The following is a 15671-nucleotide window of genomic DNA, read 5'->3' as shown; positions in this document are numbered from 1 at the left end:
AAATAAAAGCCGAGTGTGTGCTTTCTTCTTGCTAGCTCTTACTCTAACGGAAAAACCAAATTAAGGGCTATGACAGAGAGTCAGAAAACACAGGTGATGGGTTTTTGCCAAAAAACTTTCCAGCCAGCAAGGAGCACAGGAAGGGTGGAGCTTCCTGAGCTCCTGCTCCCCGGGTCACTGCAGCCCTGAGGCCCCTCGTCCCTACCGGGTCCTCGGGGGCAACAGAGGGTTACAGGGCAGTGGTCAGGCAGGCCTGGGCTGGGCTTCTGACTCTGCTGTGGACATGCTGGATCCTGGGCGAGTCCCTTGCCATCTCCATGCCTCAGTTTGTCCCCTGAGAAACCAGGATGAGCACATGCTCCTGAGATGTGAGAGCTGAGGAGACTCACGAGAAGAAGGCGTTTTGCTGGGTTACCTGTGGGGAACGGGTCCTCTGGCTGTAAGGGGTGTAGGAGCAACAGCACAGGTCATCCCTGGATCAGGAACCTCAGATCTGGATTTGTCCAGACTTACTCAGTGAGTCCTGAGTCTTCTCCCCTCCATGAGCTTCTGTGTTGCTTCTGGGAAGGTGGCATCGCGGTGCCTTTGTAGAGAGCATCTTTTCCAAACGCGTTCATAGGGGAAACCTCATTGGAAGGCAACAAACCCCGAGGTGGGTAGGACCCTTTCTCCAGATATAGAAGCTGAGGCTCAGCCTGGCTGACGTGCGCGAAGTTGTCCAGAAGGCGGCCAAGCTGGACACCCCTTCTGGTGGGGTGTTTCCACCCTCTGGTGCGGGAGCTCCGTGCTCCTTATGTCCACGAAGGCAGCTTATCTTCCCTCCTTACCTGAAGGACTCTGTCCAGTGGAAATGGCAAGATGCTCCAGAGCCTGCCCTTGTCTGAAACTGCTAAAAACTCGGGGAATTTTCCTCTTCACGCAACTTTTGGTCCTTTAGGTCGGGTCCACAGTCAAATGGAAACATGCTTTTTTTTTTTTTTCTTTCCCTTTTTAGGTCCACACCCATGGCATAAGGAAGTTCCCAGGCTAGGAGATGAACTGGAGCTGCAACTGCCAGCCTACGCCATAGTCACAGAAATGCAGATCCGAGCTGCCTCTGGGACCTACACTGCGGCTGGTGCCAACACCGATCCTTAATCCACTGAACGAGGCCAAGGATTGAACCCACATCCTCACAGACACCATGTTGGGTTCTTAACCCGCCGAGCCACAAGGGGAACTCTGGAACATGCCTTAAAAACTCCCAGCCCCTTAAGCAGATGTCAGGTGCGATCATTTCAAACGGGGGGACTTTGTAATGTGCAGCCCTGGGCCAAGAACTGGAGCACTGGTTGCTATTTCTGGTTCCGAATGTACCCAACCATCCCTTCAAGAGCCTCACCCTGCGGCGGGAACAGCCCTTCCTCACAAGTGCCAGGGAGTGTAATCTGCAAATGTTAGAAAATGCACATGCTGCCAGCTGGAACCCGACAACTGACGCTTAGCAGCCAAAGGGAAGGGGCACTGAGTTATAAATGAGAATTATCATCACCACCACGCAGGCTGCTATTATAACCCACCATCCTAAGGTACTGGCTGAAGAATGGGGAGGAAATGACATGACAAACTCTGGGGTAGTTAAACGAAAAGCAAGAATGACTGTGGAGGATTCCAAATTCAGCAGCTATTGTGAACCTTCATGTCCTGTCCTGGAACAAACTAGCGAACCCATCTATCCATCTATCTATCCACCCACCCACCCATCTACCCACCTACCCATCCATCCATCCATCCATCCACCACCTACCCATCCATCCATTCATCTATCTATCCATTTACCTACCCACCTTCCCATCCATCCATCCATCCATCCATCCACCCACCCACCTACCCATCCATCCATGCATCTGTCCATCCATCCACTCACCCAGTCACCTTTTTATCCATCCATCCACCACCTTCCCATCCATCCACCCATCCATGCATCTGTCCGTCCATCCACTCATCCATCCACCTACCTATGCTGTGGTGTGTAGTGACTTGATGTGGGAGCTCAGTCCCCAGATCAGGGATTGAACCCGGGCTGCAATGGTGAAAGCACTGAGTCCTAACTACTAGATCACCAGGGAACTCCCTGGAACAATTTTAAAGCCACATCTGAGAAATGTATGTCTTTCATGATTTTTCTGATTCTAGCAAAATGTCAAAGACTTTTAATATGAATGTGAGAAATGTCTTGTGAGCTGTTTTCTATTCAGAAAAAAAGAAAGTTTACCTGAGTAGTTGAAGTAGAGTAAGATAAACATGGGTTGTGTCTCTGTAGCTATAGTTTGTAAAAAATCTAGATTTTTGTATGGATGACTATTTATACATACAAATATTTTTAAACTTTTTAAGACTAAAGGTTTTAGGACTTTCACATGAAAGTCTAAAAAAAAAAAAAAGCCTCTTTCTCTACCCTATAATAATGCCATTTTCTTGCCCTGTCCAGAGGTACTGAATTATCTTCTGCAAGGATGTATATTTTCATATAGTAGAGACAGTATGATAAGATTGTTCCAGAGTTTTTCCTGAATGAGCAAACAACCAGATCATCATGCGTGTGCTAATTCTTTCCAAAAGAACAATTTGGGGGGTTCCTGAACCCTACTAAGGAGGAAGAGCCTCATAATATACTGGAACTTCAATTCCAGACTAACCCCATTAGTTTTTTACACCCTACATCTAAGTTCACTTATCTAAATATTTCACGAAAGCTCTTAAATTTTTTTTTGTCTTTTGTCTTTTTTAGGGCCACACCTGTGGCACATGGGGGATCCCAGGCTAGGGGTCTAATCGGAGCTGTAGCTGGCAGCCTACACCACAGCCACAGTAATGCCAGATCCGAGCCATGTCTGCGACCTACACCATAGCTCACAGCAACACCTTAACCCACTGAGCGAGGCCAGAGATGGAACCCGCAACCTCAAGGTTCCTCATCAGATTCGTTTCTGCCGTACCACGACGGGAACACCACAATAGCTCTTAAAATTTAATTTATCATTATATCAATGTTGAGTTTCTTCCTTTAGAGCAAACCTCTCGCTTTGTCTGCTTCTCCTACATTTATGTTGGTGTCATGACACACCCCTCCCAACCCTGTATGTAACTCTGGAGAAGCTGTCCTTCCCCCTGCCCCACTGCCTAGTCCACTGCCACATCCTTCTCACCCCCCACCCCGCCGCATCCTGTCCCCAGCAGTGTCTACTCTTCCACTCTACTCTTTGCAGTCCGTTGCCGTCGATACCTAGGCTTGCCTTCCGCGTGCTCCCTTTGCCTCAGTTCCCGCTTCCTTCTCTCTTTCAGAAAAAAAAATCTCCCAAACACAAACGAGAAAAAGTCACCGTTAAACCGTATTTGTATTTTCATTCGTGAGGATAAGTCTATCATATATACGTGTGTGTGTGTGTATGTACATGTATATATATATATATATATGAAATATATTATATATTTTCATTTTTGGCCCCACCCCCGGCACACGGAGTTCTCAGACCAGGGATCAGATCCGGCCCTTAGTTGCAACCCAAGCCCACAACTGCAGCAATGCCCAATCCTTAACCCATTCTGCTAGGCCAGGAATCGAACCTGTATCCTAGTGCTCCCAAGATGCTACCGATCCCATTTCATCACAGTGGGAACTCCCATCTGTCATGGCTTTTTTTTTTTTTGTCTTTTTGTCTTTTCAGGACTGTCCCAGCGGAATATGGAGGTCCCCAGGCTGGGGGGTCCAATCGGAGCTGCAGCTGCCAGCCTCCGCCAGAGCCACAGCAATGCAGGACCTGAGCCACATCTGCAACCTACACCACAGCTCACGGCAACGACGGATCCTTAACCCATTGAGCGAGGCTAGGGATCGAACCCGCAACCTCATGGTTCTTAGTCGGATTCGTTTCCGCTGCGCCACGACGGGAACTCCCCCATCAGTCATGGTTTTAAAGAACCAACTGAAACATCAAATTTTTCTATGGTTGTTACATATCACATATTATAGCCTCTTCCTATCAGCTTTCTCAGACTGCCTTCCTTCCCCCCCCCATTTGCATATCTGCCTCCTCATCCTGAAGCATCTATCTTTATCCCCAAATACCCTGCCTTAAGTTCCTCTGTTCCTGCCTCTTAGACATCTGGAAAATGTGCTCACTGTTCTCCCTCTCCCTGTTTCTGGAAAGTCAGAACAATACATAATACTCTTTCCTCTCCCTCCCCGGACACTGCGCTAAACCGAGGACTCATTTAAGGTCTGGGTTGAAGCTCAAAGCCCCTCAATCAGGTTCTTGTTCAAGACATCAGACCCAGCCCACGTGTGTTTGCATTTTCTTTTTCCTTCCTCCACAATTAAAATGTCTGTCAATGAATAAACTTAAAAGAGCAGAGCAAATGGGAAGGGAGTTGCAGGGAGTTCTTACTGTGTGACAGACTCTGGCGTTTGTGGGATCTCCAGCTGTCCTTAAAATGAAGCCTGACAGTCAGGCAGCCACTGGACAGGAGAAAGGCTTAACTGTGGGGGAGCCTGGGATTCAGCCATCAGCAAACCACACAGCGTCTCTGAAAGGTGACCCCAGCCCTTCGGCCCCAATATAAACAGGTGAAGCATCACCTCAAGCAAGAAGGAGCCTGGAGGACGGAAGAGACAGGCAGAGACTCAGGAACCAAAGAGCTAGTGCTGGAATAAACAGAAATCATTCTGGAACCAAAAGAGTTTTTAAAAATTCTAATTAGTATTCTCGAAAAGATCTGCTAAGATCCTTGCAACCAAAAAATAAGGCTGCATGAAAAGATAATCATCAAAGAACAAAAATAACATTTGCAAATAAAATAACATGATCACCAAATAGGAACTTCAGTGGAAAGGATCAAAGATAAAGTTTAAACAGCTAATATGAGAAAAACGATAATAAGCATCAGCCTCATGGGCCCCTTATCTAACTGCTGGGCATTTTGGAAAGAAAGTAAAAACAGGAGGTAAGGGAAAGATTATCAAGGGAACAGAGACTCCTCCTGCTGCATCCGTCTGCATTCTCTGCCTGCAACACCTCACCCAAGTCCCGCACGGCACCGCCAGTGAGGGCCACTGGAAGTGGAGGGCTGCTGGCCTTGCTAGAATTTTCACAATTTTTAAGGGACATGCCTTTTTTCAGAAATTAAAAAGGAATGATCATGTGTTGTCCTGGGTAAGTTGATTTTACCCATCTTACCCTAAAATTTTCTAATGATCCAACGCTACCATCCTCGTCACAGCCATTGTCACTACCAAAGTCACCATCCCCACCACAGCCACTGTCACCACCAAAGCCACCATCCCCACCACAGCCACTGTCACCACCAAAGCCACCATCCCCACCACAGCCACTGTCACCACCAAAGCCATCATCACCATCATAGCCATCATCCCCACCAAGGCCACCATCTCCATCACGACCACCGTCCCCACCAAGGTCACCATCCCCACCAAGGTCACCATCCCCACCAAAGCCATCATCCCCACCACAGCTACCATCCCCACAAAGGCCACTATCACCAAAGCCACCATCCCACCACTGCCACCATGACCACCAAAGCCACCATCCCCAGAAAGCCACTATCACCATCAAAGTCACCCTCCCCATCACAGCCATCATCCCAAGGCCACCATCCCCACCAAAGTCACCCCACTAGAGCCACCCTTCATCACTCCAGCCACCATGGCCACCTTCACCACACCTGCCACATCCACCACCACAGCCACCATCCCTGCAACCCTCAACACGACTCCTGCTGCCATAATAATTATTCTAACTTTGACGTGTACACATTGGACTTCATTACACATGAATCTGGGAGGGGAAGTGAACACGCACTTTCTACTCTCTAAAAAAGGTACTTATTAAGCAACTGAAGAGTTTAAGGAAGGTTTCAGAAGGGCTTAACTTGGCTTGGGTGGTCAGACGAACTCACTCTAATTTCAACACACTTCCATTTATTTCTTAATATATATCCCAAAGGCCAACTCTTACCCAATGTCAGGCCAAAGTAGCTGGGGTTACCTTGTATTTTAGGAAAGCACTATTATTGTATGTCTCTGTCCTCTGCTGTAAGTTCAGTCTAGGTTAGGTTTTGTAATTCACGTGTATTACAGAGAATTCTACATATGTTCTTAGAGCATAAGGGAAAAAAACACTTGCTACTTAATTTCTAAAATGATGTTGATCATAATAATCCCCCTTTCCCCCAAATTTTCTGTTTTTTTTTTTTGGTCTTTTTACCTTTTCTAGAGCCACTCCCGCGGCATATGGAGGTTCCCAGGTTAGGGGTTGAATCGGAGCTGCAGCCACAGGGCCACAGCAACGTGGGATCCAAGCCGCATCTGTGACCTACACCACAGCTCATGGCAACGCCAGATCCTTAACCCACTGAGCAAGGCCAGGGATCGACCCTGCAACCTCATGGTTCCTAGTCAGATTTGTTTACCACTGCGCCACGATGGGAACTCCTTCCCTGTTCTTGCCTTGCTGTAAGTTGTCAAGATGGCTGACTAGCCCTGGTCTCTGCTAATGTCAAGCCGAGAATGCTGGAGTGCTCTGTGTGGGCCAAGAGTTGACTGGCCTAAGACAGCTGGTCTTCAGATGACATTTGCTAACAGCATGAAAGAGCATCGGCTGAAAGTATTTATGAGGCATCCTCTGACCCAACCGTCATTAGTCATTCATGGTTTTATGACCAGCAGCTTATAATGGTCTCCTGTTGTTATCTAAATATTTATCAGTCCTATCAATACGATTTACACATGGCTTCCAAAAGAATTCTGATTTTTATGTTGGTTTTTTAGAAATAGGATATCCTCACTTGTCCTTGTAAATGAAAATTAAAATCCTATTTAAAGGTAGGTGTGGTTAAACCTATAATGAGCTACCATTCTACACTTACTATAGGGCCTAAAAAAGACAAGACCAAACCAGATCAACTGGTCATTCCAAGAGCTGGCTGATAAGGACACAGAACCAGAATTCTCATGGAATCCTGCAGGAATACATCATGGTACATGATGGTTGGAAAATGGTTGGGTGGTTTCTTAAAAGGTCAGACACACTTGCCACATGACCCAGGAAACCCGACTCCTGGGTGAAACCCTACTCCTACTTAATGAAATGAAAGTAGGAAAGTGAAATGAAAAATCACGTCCAAACAAAACGCCTATAAGTGAATGTTTACAGCAGATTTATTCATATGGCTCCCAAACAGGAAACCACCCAAATGTCCATTAACTTGTGACTAGATAAATCAATTATGGCTCTTCCTTACAATGAAATACCATCTGGCATAAAAAGAATGGACAACGGTCACATAGGGTGCCACGGTTAATTCTCAAATCCACTTTGCTGAGTGACAGAAGCCAGACTTCACTTACATGACTTTCTCAAAAAGGCAAAAGCATGAGCGTAGGAAAAAAATCAGTGGTTGCTAGGAGTGGAGTAGATTAACAGGGGCACATGGGAATTTTGCGGGTGTGTGATGGAATTATTTTATCTATTGATTATGGTGGGGCAGCTATAGGAGTGTAGGAATTTGCCCAAGTTCATATTCTCAAAACAACATTTTTGTTGGGTGTATATTTTACCTTGATAAGCCCAAGAAAACAATTCAGATTGGTAATCTGAAGATACAGAAGAATTTTGAATATGTATATTCTTCCCTGGGATACCTGAAGATACGAATGAAAGCCCATGACCTCGCCCTCCCTGTGTCCAACACAGGTTAATTTCAGATCAGGTAAAGGCTACTGTGTTACCGTGGATACAATCTCTTATTTCCTTGTATGTGGAACCTCTAATATGAAATTGTGATTCACATGCCAGGCAGGGGGAGACTGAGAAACTACCAAAGTCACCCTGGGGTCTTTCATGTTTCAGAAGCCTGCCCATAATGTTTGCTCCACAAACTCCAGAGAAACCACGTGAGTCGCTGAACATATCCTTAAGGGATGAAAAGAAAGGTTGGAGATTTTCTGGCCAAACTTGAAGGCAATTCTAAAAACTGTACGCTAGTCCTCAGGCTGTTCCAACTCTTTTCTTTTCTTTTGTTTGCTACAGAAATAATTCCCTGAAGATGGGTTGCAGAAACAATGACAGTGGAAGGCCAGCCCCCTCCTCTGTCTGTTGACCTGCCCGAGAGATCATGATTTTCTGATTTATCAAGTGAATGGCGGGCAGGCTGAGAGTGAGTTTTCAAGCCAGGAGAATTCTCTGTGGTGGGGTTCAAAGAAGCAAGTTGTGGGAATTTATTCAAAGCGGTTAAGGTAGAAAGAGGACTCTAAAAAGCATGTATCTTTAGGAGCTCCCTGGTGGCTTCATGGTTGAGGATCTGATATTGTCTCTGCAGTGGCTTGGGTCACTGTGGTGGTGCGGGTTTGGTCCCTGGCCCAGGAACTTTTGCATGCCATGGGTGGGGCATACGTATTTCAAAACTACATTAAAGATGTGTCGCCACAGTGATTGTCACGCATCCATTTACCAGTAAAAATGCAAATCAGAACCACTACCACCGAGGCAATGCTTCCCACATGCTAAGGAGGTGGTACATGTAACCCTAGGGTGCCAGCTCTCCCCACACCCTGCCTTGCTTATTCCAATCCAAGAATCCCAAACAACCCAGAGCTCCCCCACAGGCACCAGGTTAGTTCTGGCCTCTATGCCTTCGTCCATTTTTTCCTCCATTCAACAAAAGATGTTTTGATGATTTACAATAGCCAAGACATGGGAGCAACCTAAGTGTCCACTGACAGAAGAATGGATAAAGAAGATGCGGTACATGTAGACAATGGAATATTACTCAGTCATAAAAAAGAATGAAATGACGCCATCTTCAGCAACATGGATGGACCTAGAGAATATCATACTAAGTGAAGTCAGACAGAGAAAGCCAATTACCATTATGATGTCACTTACATGTGGAATCTAATAAACATGATACAAAAGACTTACCAAACAAACGAACTCAAAGATTTCAAAATCAAACTCATGGGGAAATGGGGGGGAATAAATTAGGAGGTTGTGATTATCATATACACAATATTATAAATAAAATAGATAACAAGGACCTACTGACTATACAGCACAGGGAACTCTACTCAATATTCTTCAGTAACCTCCATGGGAAGAGAATCTGAAAAAGAACAGATCTGTGTATGTGTAGAACTGATTCACTTTTCTGTACATCTGACTCTAACACAACATTGGAACTCAATTATACTCCCATAAAAGTTTTTTTAAAAAGATACTTTGACTGTCTACTCTGCGTCTGTTGTTGACCAAGTTGTGTCCCTCTGTAATTTGTATGGTAACCTCCTCAACCCTGCACCTCAGCATGTGAGCTTATTTGGAAACAGTGTCACTGCATTAGTCCATGCATTAGTTATTAGTTAAGAGGAGGTCATACTGGAGAAGCGTGGGCCCCTTAACCCTACATAAATTGTGACATTAAAAGTGGACATTGGGGAGTTTCCGTCGTGGCGCAGTGGTTCATGAATCAGACTAGGAAGCATGAGATTACGGGTTCGGTCCCTGGCCTCGCTCCGTGGGTTAAGGATCTGGCATTGCCGTGAGCTGCGGTGTAGGTCGCAGAGGGGGCTTGGATCCCACATTGCTGTGGCTGTGGTGTAGGCCGGTGGCTACAGCTCTGATTAGCCCCTAGCCTGGGAACCTCCATATACCATGGGAAGCGGCCCTAGAAAAGGCAAAAAGGCAAAAAGGCAAAAAAAACAAAACAAAAAAGTGGACATTGGGACAGAGGCACACGTGCAAGGACAAGGCCACGTGAAGATGAAGGCGGAAAGCAGGGTGACATGCCTACAAGCCAAGCAAGGACAAAGACTGCCAGCACCCCAGGGCAAGCTGGGAGGAGCCACGGAACAAAGAGAGTCCCCTTCACCGCCCCTCGAGGCACCCACCCCCTCAACGCCCTGACCTTGCACTTCTAGGTCCAGACCTGAGAGACAATACATTCCGAGGTTTAAACTAAACCAGAACAAGCCAAAACACACTGCCCCCTGCCAACCCCCTGACCAAAACCAACCCCAAACAAAACCGACATGCTCAAGTACATTTCCTCCTGGCAAGGAGATTCTGCACACGTCTGAGAAGCTGCAGCAATGGCAAAGCTCCTTCCGGGGAGCTGTTGCTCGGTGGGGATCCACAGGGCTGCTCCAGGGTGGACCAGGGCAGGTGGACAGCCCTGCGTGCTTCTCCCCGACTGGCTAGCTCCCCCTCGTCCCCCTGGCTTCTTCCAGATTTGCATCGTCAACTGCCTTAAAGGTTTTAGCAACTTTTCAAGCAGGTCATCTTTCTTGGAGGAGCAAAGGGTCCCGTGGCATGAGGTGGGAGATGGGCTTGCGGGCTGGGTCTGGTGTCACGGTCCTTGGGGAAAGGGCTCTTCTCCCGGCAGGGGCGCCACACACCCAAGGCTGGGGTAGACAGACAACCCCAGGAGCCTTGAGAGGCAGCTGTTACACCGACTGCCAAGTGTGGGGGGCTGAGCCCCGTCTGTCATGACGTTTTCCTGGCTGACCCTGACCTCTGATTCCCGCTGATGTGTCCAACACTCCCTGAGAACATAAGCGAGTCCGGACACCAAGACTGCTTTCACACGGCACATGCTCAAGACAGTTTCTGTGACTCGGTCGTAACCTTCGTTACATCCCGACTATGCTTCTTCCTTGTATTGCTTCCTCTCAACTATTTTTCACCCTGCTTGGTTTCTGCCACAGCTACCTCTCATCATCAAGACACTTTGTTCTTATTATTTTTTAATAGTTATTTCCCCAATACGATTTTTTTTTTTGGTCTACTGTACAGCATGGTGACCCAGTTAAACATACATGTACACACTCCATTTTTGCACGTCACCATGCCCCATCATTAGTGACTAGACACTTTGGTTGGCAATTCAGGCTCCTGGTCTTAGAGAACAGTCCATACAGGTGGGGGAATTTGAAAAAAATATCCTCCGTGGAGTTCCCAACGTGGCTCACGGCTTGGTGGATCCCACTAGGAACCATGAGGTCGCGGGTCCCATCCCTGGCCTCGCTCAGTGGGTTAAGGATCTGGCGTTGCTGTGTGAACTGTGGTGTAGGTTGCAGACGCGGCTTGGATCCCGCGTTGCTGTGGCTGTGGTGTAGGCCAGAGGCTAGAGCTCCGATTGGACTCCTAGCCTGGGAACCTCCATATGCCATGGGTACGGCCCTAGAGAAAACAAAAAAGACAAAAAAAAAGACAAAAAAAAAATCCTCCTCACCATGGGATTTTCCATCGCTCTGCTTATACTGCTCTCATTTAAAGAAAAACAATCTTTTTTTTTTCTTTCCCCCATAAATGTGGTTAGATTTATATATTCAGAGGAGGAATAAAAATACCCATGTGTGGTAATTGAGACCATGTTATTCCAAGATAACTCAAAGGCCCAAACACCTTACGTGTATCACGTATCAACTGATGTTTTCAGATAGAAACCCAGCTCTGAATCTCTGATGCGATCACAGCCAGGGCTCGGGTTTTCCCCGCCCCCAAGCGATCGTTTCCTGAACAATCCATGTTTCTTCTCCCAAGAGCCTCTGTCTCTTTCCTACAACAACTGCAAAGACACATCTTTAACCTGACTGTGCCAGGCTGAAGCCTGTCGTGCTAACAAAAGCACAGATGCTGGCCTGTTTCTCAAGTTGCCTAAGCCCCCGAATCCCAGTGCTCCCTCCACTCTATCAACAAACATTTCTTTCTTCTTTCTTCTTTTTTTTTAAGGGCCACACCCACTGCATATGGACGTTCCAAGGCTAGGGGGTGGTGAATCGGAGCTACAGCTGCCAGCCTACACTGCCGCCACAGCAACTCGGGATCCAAGCTGTATCTGTGAGCTACACCACAGCTCATGGCACTGCTGGATCCCCAACCCACTGAGCGAGGCCAGGGATCGAACCCGCATTCTCATGGATACAAGTTGGATTTGTTTCTAATGCACCTCGACAGGAACTCCCTCTTTTTTTCTTTCTTTTTTTTTTTTTCTTTTTTTCTCTTTAGGGCTATACCTGTGGCATATGAAAGTTCCCAGGCTAGGAGTTGAATCGGAGCTACATCTGCCAGCCTATGCCACAGCTTGAGGCAACACCAATCCTTAACGCACTGAGCGGGACCATAGATCGAACCCGCGTCCTTATGGATGCTAGTCGGGTTCATTAACTGCTGAGCCACAAGAAGAACGCTTATCAACAAACATTTCTTAAAGACGGCGTGTGTTCGCTGAACCTGTCTGCATCTGAAGTTATCAGCCAGATGTGGAAATAACATAGCTTACATGTTCACCCATCTCGAAAACAAACCAACCTGCCACGATTTGCTTTTGTAAAAACCAGTTTGCCTGCTTTCAACTGAGACGTTCTAAGATCGTACAACACTGGCATCACCACTGGCCAGGGTCTTCTGACCCTTTGTCGCGAGGCTAAATTTCATGGGTAGAGATCTCAGTCTCCGTGATTCTCTTCCTTCATTTCTCACCTCGAGGCTGCCACCCCACAACCGATTTCTTTAGCTTGGCTTCTCTCCAGATCCCCCCCTTGCACAGTCATCAGCACTTTCCTGACCTCGAGGCTCAGCTTTTCTGGGGTCCTTTTTCTCTCCTCCACCTTTCCCAGCAAAAGGCTGCCATTTCACAGCCACTGAGCATGTGGCCCCCTTTGTCTTGCAGACAAAGGAAGGGACCTGGGGACCTGGGCCCCTACCTGTTGCATGCCTTGCATGGTCTGCTGCAAGAACTGGAGCTGCTGGTCCTTGGTGAGGTTGTCTTCTGTTCGAAACAGCTGCTCTTTCTCCTGCTTCAGCAGCTCCACCTCGTTCCTGTAGGCATCCAGCTGCCACCGGAGGCTGTCATTTTCCTCTTTAAGGGCGTAGGCCTGGGCGGCCAGGGCTGCGGGGCAAACAGAATGAATGAGTTGAAGTGAGTGACCTTCTTGCTCATATGGAGGGGACCTTCAGTCGGGAAGAGAGCCTCTTACCCCCCATTTTTTTTTTTTCCTGGCTGCCCTGTGGCATATGGAGTTCCCAAGCCAGGGATCAGATCCCAGCTGCAATTCTGACAGTAAGCTGCAGCTTCGGCAATGCCAGATCCTTTGACCCACTGTGCTGGGCTGGGGATCGAACCTGCATCCTGGGGCTTCAGCAATACCACGGATCCCATCACGCTTACAGCAGGAACTCCTCACCCCCATTCTTAATATTTGTACCAAACCCAAATGCACTACCCTGGGGCTCCTTGTGGCTGTGGCGTAGGCTAGCCGCTGTAGCTCCAACTCGACCCCTAGCTTGGGAACCTCCATATGCCGTAGGTATGGCCCTCGAAAGACAAAAAGACAAAAAAGAGAGGAAAGGAAAGGAAAGATGGAGGGAGGGAGAGAGGGAGGCATCTGTGTTGCTAGGTGACAAGAGCTCTCCATCATCTACCACATGGCTGCAGAGCGTCCTCTCCCTTTGGGCAGGATGAATTAGCTCTTGGAGAACCACTTTCTTTCAGAGCATCAACAGTCTCCTAGGTGGAGACGTGCAGCCCAGGGGAGAGGGGGCCTGATCTACACACTGTTCCTCCTCTTCCTCCTGCAGGACAGACTGCACAGGTTGCTCCCTCTAACTCCCATCAGAACACTAGCTCCCTGGTTCCATCTGTTTCACCAACAGCTTCCTACCCTAACAAGCCTTCCTGAAACCTGAAATTCTCTACGTGTAGATTCAGAGCTCATCTCCACTTTCCTGAGAAACCGAGAGAGTGAATTCAAGGTCTTACCCATCTCAAGGCTCCAACACCAACTGCAAGGGCATAAAAGAGTGGATGGTATGAAACAAACTGAGGAGGGGGACTCCCTTTCCCAGTTTCCAGCTTATCGCATGGCGGTCTCTCCAATGATGATAATAACAGCTTTCTGAGCATTTAGCACACATGGGCACTGGGCCATGGATGAACTCACTTCATCCCCTTCCCCCAAGCCTCTGAAGTGGGTGCTGCTTTTATTCCCCTTCTTTAGAGATGAGGAAAATGAGGCTGGGGATGTTAGAGAACCTGTCCGATCCCAGAAAGTAGCATCAACAAAATAAGGAAGGAAGAAAAGAAGGAAGGGATGGAGGGAGAGAGAGGGATGGGGGAGGGAGGAAAGAGGAGTGGAGGGAGAAGGGAGGGAGGAGGCAGGGAGGGAGGAGGGAGGACTGGGGTGGGGAAGGGAGGAGGGAGGAGAGAGGGAAGAGGGAGGGAGGAGGGAGGGATGGGGGAGGCAGGGAGGGAGGAGGGAGGAATGGGGGAGGGGTGGGGGGAAAGGGAGGGAAGGAGGGAGGGAAGAGGGAGGAGGGAAGAGGGAGGAGGAGGGAGGAAGGAAGGATGGATCAACAGCTTTCAAACCCAGGTCTGGCTCCAGAATTTCTGCTCTTGGCCCCGGGGCTATTCTGCAGCCAGCTGGGTTTCATTCTCACCAGACTGTTGGAAATGGGTCCCCAAAGCTCCCCCTTGACTTTCTCCCCAGTTGCCCATGCGTTTTTCCCCTCCATCAGAAGATCAAGTCTCTCCTTTAGTGAGCAAGAGAAAAGTGAAAAGATTTTGAAAGCCGGCTATCAGAAACGTCTTCAAAGAAGTTAACTTCTGGACAACAGACTTGCGGTTGTCAAAGTGGGTGGGGGGGGGGGGGGCGTGGGAGCTGGGCTTAGCAGACGTCCGCTTTCAGACACGGAGAGGCTAAAACACAAGGTTCTACTCTCCAGCACAGAGAACTATATTCAATATCCTGTGACAAAGCATAATAGAAAAAAAAATAAAATGTATATATATGTACCACCAAATCAGTTTGCTGTACAGCAGAAATGAATGCTGTAAATCTACTCCACCTCAATTAAAAAAAGGAAGTAACTTCCATTTGTAAGGACATACAAGGTGTGGAGGGCCTGCCCCCCAGGGTCTTGGTCCAGGATCATTTCCACCCTCCACCCCCAGGCCCAAAGCCACATCAAGGTCATCCTCGCATACGTCCCACCTGCACATTTCACAGCAATGATGACAAATCTTTCCGAAGGTTCACTGAAACCCCAGTGAACGCGCAATTCAAATATCAACCCTCAAATCATGTAAAATAGCAGTTTGACGGTATTCAGCTTGGCAAAATGATTATGGATAGTACACAGCGAAATACTAATCAAATGGAACATGCAATTAGCCAGAAAAATCCCTATCTTGAGCCATCAGGGATCTATTAGGCAACAAACATTTACTGCTTATGTACTCTGTGCCCAGGACTATCTGAGCCTCTTGGATCACAAAACAAGGAGACAGATGTGTCTCTTCGCTCCAGGAACTTGAAATAGAATGGAAACCAACATGTTTGAAGGGAACCTATTCAAAGGACGAGAGAGCGTGCGCCTGATGGATGGATGGCATAGGTGGCACTCAATACATGTCGGCTGGATAAGCAAGCAAGCAACTAATGTCATGTCAAAGTTGATGGCCAGGGAATCCACCTGATAGAAATTCAGAGAAGAGAAAGGAACACACCGATTTAAATAATAAAAGAGGGCTTTGAAGGATAAAGCCCAAGAACCAGGAAGGATATTCCAGTCAGAAACAAGAGCCTAAGAGAATATTTGGGGCAGGAAGCAGAGACG

General features: G+C 47.7%; 1 protein-coding gene across 5 annotated transcripts in view; it reads right to left on the bottom strand.

Moving 5' to 3' along the window:
* ENOX1 (ecto-NOX disulfide-thiol exchanger 1) overlaps window positions 1-15671 on the bottom strand; it is a 659885-nt gene that overhangs the window by 97093 nt on the left and 547121 nt on the right. For all 5 annotated transcript variants that reach the window (XM_047756005.1, XM_047756008.1, XM_047756006.1 and 2 more), the window contains one exon: window positions 12761-12945. In XM_047756005.1, the coding sequence (XP_047611961.1) occupies window positions 12761-12945 (185 nt within the window). The remainder of the gene's footprint in view (window positions 1-12760; window positions 12946-15671) is intronic.

This window comes from Phacochoerus africanus, chromosome 13 (genome assembly GCF_016906955.1).
Source record: "Phacochoerus africanus isolate WHEZ1 chromosome 13, ROS_Pafr_v1, whole genome shotgun sequence".
NCBI lineage: Eukaryota > Metazoa > Chordata > Mammalia > Artiodactyla > Suidae > Phacochoerus > Phacochoerus africanus.
The sequence above is the reverse complement of the archived record's forward strand: the minus strand, read 5'-3'. Positions and strand labels throughout refer to the sequence as shown.